The sequence below is a fragment of the Penaeus japonicus genome, unplaced genomic scaffold (assembly GCF_977035675.1).
Source record: "Penaeus japonicus unplaced genomic scaffold, GWHDUDI00000001_assembly GWHDUDI00000040, whole genome shotgun sequence".
Taxonomy (NCBI): domain Eukaryota; kingdom Metazoa; phylum Arthropoda; class Malacostraca; order Decapoda; family Penaeidae; genus Penaeus; species Penaeus japonicus.
In genome coordinates this window covers 11,699,009-11,709,008 of record NW_028234442.1, presented here as the reverse complement: position 1 = coordinate 11,709,008, position 10,000 = coordinate 11,699,009, and the positions used below count along the sequence as shown (strand labels likewise).

Genomic DNA, 10,000 nt, shown 5'->3' with positions numbered 1-10,000 from the left:
TCAAAGGACCAAAGATTTCAATTTTGTCTGTTTTTCTCATGTTTTACAACCCTTGCACTTACTAGAAATCAAAGTGACTTGTGTATCTGTAACTCTCTAAGCTTTCTAATCTAACACCTTGGCTTCCAGCATCCACTATTCAACGCTTTTGACCACAGACCTTCATGGACTGTTCTACTCCCTTCACTTCCATGCCTGGGTACCCACCAAATATGGTAAATGCACTGCTTTTGATGGTCATCTCCAAAACAACTCTGCACACTACTCCTGGATTGTTTTATCTAAGCTGACACCACAAACTACTCCCTGACATCAATGGTCGAGATCACAAAATTACACATGGATTTAAAGTAAGTTGGTGGGGTAAAAATATATAGATATACCTACCTACTAAAATAACCTTTGCAGTAACTCAAAAAAGTGAAAACTACAAATTAATCTTTTTGCTGTAGACTTTTAAAATATTAAACTTTTTGTATGTTTTTTTTTCTTTTTCTTTGTTATCACAGATACATTATGGAGTGTTAAGAACCCCGCATAATTTACAATAAAATCTAGTTAATATATTGTTGAGCATACTCTCATATAGCACACCATCATTGCTGCTGGCTTACTTAAACCTATGTGTTGATGACCCTCCCACACACCACAGCTGACAAGGTCGCTGCTTCCAAACCAATGGTTGTGTATATAAGAACTAATGTCAATGCTTTGTCATGACAGTGAAAAAGTAAACACTGAATGCCTTATTCTACCTCTGCTAAAATCCACAAACATCCAAGAGTCAAAACTACTTATATTACACATCTTAATACATATATACAAGGTACACGATGTGTCCACAATTTCAGCAGCATTTTAACACAATGCTAAAGATTTGTAAAAAGATATCCAAGTCTCAAGTTACAACAAGACTTAAGCTGCTGTGTAGCTGCAAAGACCTGGAAAGCTAAAACATACTTGGGAACAAGTAAACTAAAGTAAATTAACAAAACTTAGCAGTTGGGCACATTCAACTAAGGTTCTGACTTGCCAGACCAGCAAGGAAAACCTAATCCTCAGTCACTACCAAACCTCCTTACGTCTTTTAGAGCTTGGCTCTGATGCCACAACTTCTCTTCAGAATGCTCAAGTAATCCATAGGAAGAATGGATATTGCCAAAAAATGCTGCTCCAGTGAAAAGCAGCAAATGAAACTTTCAATTGAACTTGAAGTATAACATCATTTGAAAAGGAACTGTATGCAATTCTGTGGTTATATTTATTTTTCATAAATTCACTTAAACAACACAGATTTCAAGATATGAGTTTACAAAAAACATATAATGATAATGTTATAATCTTGAATATTACCAATTTGCAAGATGAAGAAAAATTAAGACCAACAAGAATAACATGCCACACTAGACATAGACACAATGGCTGTACAGGGTATATTCACAGCCACATGCAGCTATTCACAAAGTAAGAAACAAACTGTGATGCTCTAACCTCAGAGAGATGGGCAGATGTGCGCACATCTTGTAACAGTCATTTCCCAGTGCCATTCGGTAACCCAACTACTCACTGTTGCTGCAATGAGCTTGGTAGAATAATCATTTTCTCTTATTCTAATTATGGGAGCTAAAATATAGAAGTTCCATTTGTTGAGATCACATTTGTCTGAGAGTTTATTCCCTCTGACAACCTACTAGTTGGGACTAGTAGCTCAGGATAAAAAGAGAGAAAAAGTACAAAAGTTAACACCAATATTTCCTGAATCACATACCCGGCAGTTGCAGGAAACTGGTAAAATCAAAGCTAAAAAGCCAGACTCTGGCAGTCCAGAGAACCTATGATTCATATACTCAGGTACACCTCAAACTGGACCTCAGTATACACAATATAAGATTCAGCATATAGTAGTATACCTAAAGATGGATTCCAACAAGCAATGTACCTCCAGACGGACTTCAATATGCAAAGGCATACCTTAAGCTGTGCTTAAGCAAACAAGATATATCTCAAGCCAAACTCAAGTATACATAGGAATTATTCAAGCTGAACTCCAGTACACCCAAACTGGACTCAAATGTACATATGTATACTTCAAACTATGCTCCTATGCATACAAAACAGGCATATCTGTGCTAGAGTTTCAGCACTGTGTCTGTGTTGAAGAGGTAATCATCAGCCAGGACACCCAAATTTCACATCTTTAAAACATATGTTTTAAAGTTTCTATGACTATGAGTGTCTCCTAAGCAGCTGACAGCACTATGTCAAATACTTTGCCCAGGTGGCAGGCTGATGTCAGTCTTTATTCACATCCAGCACCAAAGAATTGAACACTTCCTGATCACCTAGATCAGGCAACGTTGGCCGGAAGTCCTCTTCCAACCCACCACCTGGATTTTCCAATGAGCGGTTTAGAGCATTGAGCGTGAGCATGGAGGCCGTACTGATTAATGGTCCCTGTCCACCACCACCACCAGCACTATCAACATGCTGTCCTTGTGTGTTATCCATACAACAACTGCTACTACTCAGAGTCACTTCACTTACTCCTATCTGCTCTTCCATAGATCTCATATCCCCAGTTTCTGAAGCATAGTTGACAGAAAAAGGGTCCATGTTAGGAGGAACTTGCAGAGGGTCCGAAAGTGTTGACAGGTCTGTCGTGTGGCTATTAGTCAGAGTCAATGAATCCATGGAATCAAGCCCAACAGTCCCTCCTGCATCACCAGACAAATTGACATCCAGCATTGGATCTATCTCTAAATTATAACTATCAGTGAAGTCATTGCATTCACTGGGTACAGGAGTAGGTGCATAAGAGGAAGGCTGAGACACACAACTCTCAGTGAACACAAACTGCTGATTAACAATAGGTGTATTGGGATGGGATTTTGCAAAAGATTCTTGAGTACAGGATGGCATATTGAGCATCTGTAGAGGTGGAACTGACTGAGGTCTATTCAGATTACCTGGCAGGGTATTGCTTGGTCCAGGCTGGGAGTTTGTCATTACATTGGACACTTCTTGGGATAATGGATCAATAGAGAAGGCAGGAGGCTGAGGTTGATAATGGATAGTTGGCCCTGCTGACATGTGTCGACGGCGCAAGTCACTGTACCCACTTACACTTTGTTTATTCTTGAGCATATGATGTAACATGGAGGCTGAAGGAAGTTGTAAGCTCGAGTCTTGAGGAGGATGAACTGAGCCATCTTGCACCAGTGGCGAGAGGGGAGCTGAGGAAGGAGATGGTGGAACACTTCCTGATGAATGTCTTGAACGGAACTTCCCTCCACGCCGATTGGACATGTCGTCTGATGTGTAAGGTGCATGTCTAAATGTTGGGGCACCAGAGGAGTGCCGGGAACGGCAGTTAGGAGTGTATGGACTGCGGTGATTCTGATTCGAGTTGTGACGTGACCTTGGAAACAAGGGTGTTGTTATAGGTGACATAAATGGTGTGCTACATTCAGACGCAACTGGATGGTTTGGTTGGTCTGGTGTAAATGGTGTGCTACGAGGTGTTACATAAGTTGAATTGGTTTGACCAGAATTGTGTCTTGATCTAGGCAATGGGGTATTCCGTGGAGACATAAATGGGCTAGCGTTTGCACTTGAGCACTGAGACATACCCTGTGCTTGGTCCAGATTACTACCTATTGGTGTGAAATTAAACTGAGTTCTACGTGTATTGGGACTTGGTGGCACAGACCCTACAGTCTGACCTCCCATGAGGGGGTTCAAACTATCTCCTCCATCCAGTGATGGTTGGAAGCTGACTCTTCTTCTCATTCCTCCTGTTCCTTGTACATCCTGATCAATGTCTGTATCAGCCATCAGAGGACGAGCACCTCCTCCCACTCCACCTTGAGCTTGTCCTCCTGGTAAGTTTCTCTGCAGCAGCTTCCGCAATTCTGATAACTGATTTGACTTCTGAGCATCATCCATATCAGCATTTTTGTGGAAGTACTGAATCAATTCCTCTTCTGCCTCATGACTATTGGTGCAGTTATTATTGGTCAGATTTTGTCTTTGCTGGAGCTGCTGCTGTTGCTGCTGCTGCTGCTGCTGCTGCTGCTGCTGCTGCTGCTGCTGCTGCTGCTGCTGTTGTTGTTGTTGATGTTGTTGCTGGAGTTGCTGTTGCTGTTGTTGCTGTTCACGCTGTGTCATTTGCTGAATTCCAGACTCGACCATCAACTGGCCACCATAATTTACAGGCAAAAGGACTTCAGTCTTTGGGTGTGTGATGTCCTCTGTGCTTCCAAGAATATCTGACCACTGAGATCCTGTTGGCAATGTTCCTTGCATGTTGTCAGTGACCTTGGGCTGGATGGCCTTAAACCTGGACTTGGGTGATGTGGTTTTGGGGGCGCTGGACTGCATAATAAGGAAGGGTTTCTTAGCAGGGTTGGGTTTCGAGTTGGGTACTTTGTTACAGGGAGCCTTGACATCACAACTGTTAATTGTATTGCAATTTCTTCTGAGCGGCTGTTGCGTGTGGCCCACATTCGTGATGATGTTGCTGTGAAAGTTTCCATTCTTGCCATCCATGACCACCTTGGCATCTAGAAGCTTGTCATCTGTGAGGGAATCCAGGAACTCCAGACTCTCTTCCTGCTTGATATTGGCTATGCTGACAATACTATTACCATCTCCACCTGCAATGTCTCCGGTAGCACCATTTGGAAGCTCAGAGATGAGGCTATCACAGTTGCCATTGGTGGTATTTGTGGTAGTAGTAATGGCGGTAGTGATGGCATTTGCCGGGGGATGATGGGAGCCGGACTTGGACGAGACAGTAGAGGTGCCATTAGTCACGGTCTCACCAGAAGGATTGCGTGATGCTCCACTACGCCTCCGAGATTTCGGCCGCTCATTGCTTGTCTTGTTGATGGCTGGCTGCTGCTCCTGCAAGCATTGAAACAAGGGAAATTACTGCCAGGTTTATCTTGCAAAACTATTTATTACTTAATTATTTGGCAATTGAAACGGGTCATATCTAACATGTGAAAATAATCCCTGGTTGTAAAACATGACAAATTAAACTTACCAAGCAAAATTTTCAATACAAATAAACAAGCTACAATGCCAAACTCTCAAAATTTAATTAAATAAATTAACAAATGAATAAAACTTAAAAAAGGCATATTCTCCCATACCTGTAATTTCCTCTTCTGCTCTCTAATCTGCTCCCTTTCCTGCAGCTTGCGTTGAAGTTGCAACTGAGTCTCTCTGTGCTTTCCACCACCTGCTCCTCCACTCACCAGCATGCCTGCAAAGTTCAAAGAAATTAAAATTCTAAGCTAGGGCACAACTGTCTTGTCCTGCATAAAGAAAATTCTTACAATTTTTCATATGGAAAATAATATTTGTTAGTTGTTTATAATAATTTTATTTAGAAGATGATAAAGTGGTCTTTTGTTTTTCTTTCTGATATTTTCAAGTAAACATTCATATTTTATAAAACTTCTGCCCACAAATAGTCGAATATTGGAAAAAATAAACTATAATTTTCAGGAATATATTCACTGCCTGCTATGGACACCTACATTCATTTAACACCTCAACAGCTTCAAATTCATTATGAGTGAAAAAATCATATATAAAAATTATCAGATCTATGATGAATGTCCTCTCATCTATAAGTATCAATTAAGTTTTCAAGTTTGTCTAACTGCAAACAGAGAGCTCTCACAAGCCCCCTGCCCAGCTTTTGCTACTTTCAAGCATAAAATTACAACAGGAACAGAATAACACATAACCTATTACAACTTAAATATGTTGCAGTCTGGACAAACACTTTATCTTTGGTAAATATCTAAGTATAGTAACACAAAATACACGGTATGAGCCAACGCAGGACTTTACGTAGACACACTTGTTATATGTGTGATAGGGTTAAAGAAATCTCAAAAGTTTTTATAAGCATCAATGTCACAGACCTTTCCAAGGTACAGATTTCTCAAAGTTAAAATGAAGTTAGCCAAGAGGTAAAAGGAAATAATTCAACAACACTTGTTATCGCATTGGGATCACTATCAGGGTCGCAAAACATAGAATTAAAAGTGAAGAGACAATATTTTTTTCTACTCTTGTGGATGATAAATGCATAGAAAAATGTGAGTTAATGCCGACACTTGTGCAGCACATAGGTCTAAAGGTGCTATTTGTAATTCATGCCCACCCTGTCCATGGCAAGCATAGGTGTTATCTGTCATTACCTGGTCAAGAAAATCTCAAAACAAAAATAACCTAAAATTACCTTGATTTTGGTCCGCTACTGACAGCAGGGTGAAGGCTGCCATTGACCTGTTGTCCACGTAGTTTTTGTGGACCAGATGAAGAGCCAGGTCACGAATGCTCTCAAATTTAACGGAGCAAAGTTTTTCCGCCCATTCCAGCACTAAGCAACCTGCTGCTCTGTCTACCTCACCCTCATCAACCACACAATCCACGCCAAGCTGTAAAGATTGAACAGAAATATTGGTTAATGCCATGGAAAGCAATTCTTATAAAAATCTACTACCACTGGTCATATTGTTTCAACATTGTTCTTATCTTGCAAAGTTTAGTGATATTTCTGTTTTTCTAGTAAAAACTCAGGAAAATCTTGGGAATCTCAAAGCATAAAAGCATCAATACAACTTTGTGATGATTGTTCTTGTATGAATAAAAAAGCAGCTGTGTTGGACAATGCAAACTTGTGGAAAGATTACTAATATTACTTAATATCAAATATTAAACACATATGTTTTTTTTCTTTTTTAAAAAGGAGGAAGAGGGTTAGAGAAAACAATAATTGAGTGAATATTAGCAAGAAATCACCAATGTTCATGACATATAAGAGTGTTTGTTCACAGATTTAAATAATATCTTCTGCAAATTTTATTACTGACCATGAACTCTCAGGGTCCAGCAAAACACTAACCAAATAATGACAAATGTATGACAAGTTTCAGAATTTCACTTTTACAAAGGAGTTCAAATATAATCATTTTAAAGGACCATCTATTCAAACAATTGAAGAAACACATGACTATTAAAAATATTGAGAAAAGAATGTAATTTAATGCAATATTACTATGGCAGGAAAATCTGATTCTAGTCTTCTCCAACTATGGTAAACTCTATCAGATGATTTTGTATTAGAATTCAAATTATATTGAAACTCTTTTTTGTTTGTCTTCTTGCATGTCCTATCTCAGAAGCTCTATACACTTCACATCATGTGACCAATGTCTTTAAAAGTCAGTAAAACAGAATATGCTGTACATGAAATCAGGATGGCATATCATTAATGTAACACCTAATTTTTAGTAAACAGACATTATCACAAACACACACACACACACACACACACATGCACATTCATACTCATACTCATTCTCACACAGAGTAAAACATTTTTTCTAGAGCAGAGACACAACACCTACCACATTCTTCTTTGTCATGTTGTCATTAAGATCTGGCAAAGAGGGTGGGTCAAGGGCCCATTTTTTGCGGAGGCCGGAGTAGCAGTACTTAGAGGCTCCCCGCTGGCCAAGCCTTCGTGGTCTCACTCCAGGAAACACTTGCTTCATCACCTTGCCAAAGTCTGCTGTGCTTAGAGCCTTGATGTTATTGAGGTTGCAGTAATGCCTGTGAAAAAAATATTTTTTCTTAAGTCACATATCTGAACCATGTCTAAGTGACCAATAGATGATTATGTGGTACTTCAAACCATGGAAACAAAGATTCACATCATTAACCCAATCACAACAGAGCGAATATTTGCTTAATTCTGCTCGCACAAGTACAGCTTCCCGCTGGGTATTTCCCTTGGCCCAGGGCTGTGTTGAAACTTTCTGAGTGATTTCCACCCACCCTATTCTAAGTGGTGACAAAAAGAGCTTTAGTCTCCCACCTCCCTACCCCTCAACAGAGTTAAGAAATATACAATGAGTATATACAAACAAAACTATGTACATGTATATATGGCAAAACTTCATGATATGACAGGACATCTTGGATGATATAATGTCAACTGTCATAAATAGGTTATAGCTTCTTAAATCATCCCATGTGGGAGTTTAATTCATAACTTTGAACATAAATGAGGTATTCAGCTATACCAAGAGGCCAATCTAAAGGCAACAGAATCTCTTTTAAATATGCCTCAAGTTTCTTTTTCTCAATAAAAAGAGAAACATATTTGTTAGAATTACAATAAACATATATCATTTCAATGACAATCAAACACTGACAATAACATTTTTTGTGAATAATAAGTATTCAAACTGCATTATGAAAATGATTTCTGCTTCATACACTCGGGTAAAAATATAAACATGCATAAATATAAAAATCCACGCACAAAGAAACAGAGACACCCACACACAAACACGCAAACACACACACTCACCAACACACACGCACTTGCACTCGCACACACACGCAAGCATGCACGCACGCAAAAGGACAGACGGACTCACTCCCCCTCCCTCTCTCTCCCCCTCTCTCTCCCCCTCTCTCTCTCTCTCTCTCTCTCTCTCTCTCTCTCTCTCTCTCTCTCTCTCTCTCTCTCTCTCTCTCTCTCTCTCTCTCTCTCTCTCTCTCACAGACAGACAGACAGACAGACAGACAGACAGACAGACAGACAGACAGACAGACAGACAGACAGACAGACAGACAGACAGACAGAGACAGACAGAGACAGACAGACAGACACACATATATATACATATACACATACACATACAGAGGCGCACACACACAGGCATGCAGGTATGCACGCACACACACAAACATGTATACACCAAAAAAAAGAAAAAAGAATGAAACACACACAAACAAATGCCAGCACAAAGGCAAACAGAAACACAAACATACAGAGATAGGCAATTGCCAATGAATATCTCTAAGGGTCATATCAAAGCATAATATCTGACCTACCCTGGTAAAGCATACATATACTACTCCAGGGCAGATTTAATCCTTCCACAATGGGTATTTTCCAATCACCTTCATACGGCATTTTCCCTTTTGTTGAAATTACAAGCTATTTTATCCTTGTTATGATGACCTTCATATCAAATGTTAATTCTTATCACTTTGCAAATGTATCATACACAGACAGATGCATGTTTCATCCCATAAATCTAAAAAATAATAGAAAACACATACAGCCGAAGATGCCCAGCCAAGGCTGAACATCAAAAAATGTGGCCTGTCTCAGAAAAGTTATATCATAAATTTCCACCAGTCCTCCTCTCCTCCAGGTAGAAGCAACCCCAAGACTGCAGCAGAGCAAATCAGTCACCTGACACTTTGTTAGCATATCTAAGTAGTTTAGATCATCTGGATTACAAACAATTATTCTTACCATCACTCTTGCATTCCTTGTTTTTATTTACTTTATTATCCTCATGTCATAAAAGATGATGAAAAATCCCATGTCTACACAACCCGTAACCCTCTGCACTGACTGAAAAGTTTGGTGGATGTGCCCACACAGCAGCAACAGGTCCCTTACATGTACTCATTATAGACTTCCCGCTTCGGCAGAGACACCTCGCTGTTCATCTCCAGATGAGTTTTTATCCATGTTATCGTGAGCTGAATTTCACAGCGACTTCCAAGGGGATTCAGTGGCCTGTAAAAGAGAAAAATTGAGTAAAATTTGTGAAAAGGAAATTGACAAAAAGAAAAGCAAATAAAGGAAGACACAAAAAGATAACAAAAATAGAAAAGAAAAGACAATAAATTCCAGCATTTGAGGCCATCATTTAGTTTCTTCTAAAACCAGACTACTGAACAAAAGGATTGCCTAATTGACTACCCATCAACTCATAACAGAGTAATGATTGCAAGGTTTTACAGAAAAAAAAACATGTCACCAAAAATAAACAATAAAGAATGCAATAAAACAAAAAATGTGATTCTGTTGCTTGTTTCATATCAATACTGTACACAATGCAAAACAACTTTGAACATGTTTTGTCTCCAACTTGGACTACTAGTGTGA

At 39.4% G+C, this 10,000-nt stretch overlaps 1 protein-coding gene across 1 annotated transcript in view; it reads right to left on the bottom strand.

The window, feature by feature from the left end:
- Positions 1-10,000, bottom strand: part of LOC122262630 (uncharacterized) — a 110,736-nt gene that overhangs the window by 4,049 nt on the left and 96,687 nt on the right. Inside the window, exons 6-10 of the mRNA XM_086533887.1 lie at positions 9,509-9,628; positions 7,431-7,635; positions 6,260-6,458; positions 5,157-5,269; positions 1-4,905 (exon numbers count right to left, since the gene is read on the bottom strand). The exon at positions 1-4,905 is cut by the window's left edge and continues 4,049 nt beyond it. Coding sequence (XP_086390013.1) covers positions 2,293-4,905; positions 5,157-5,269; positions 6,260-6,458; positions 7,431-7,635; positions 9,509-9,628 — 3,250 coding nt within the window. The 3' untranslated portion in view covers positions 1-2,292. The remainder of the gene's footprint in view (positions 4,906-5,156; positions 5,270-6,259; positions 6,459-7,430; positions 7,636-9,508; positions 9,629-10,000) is intronic.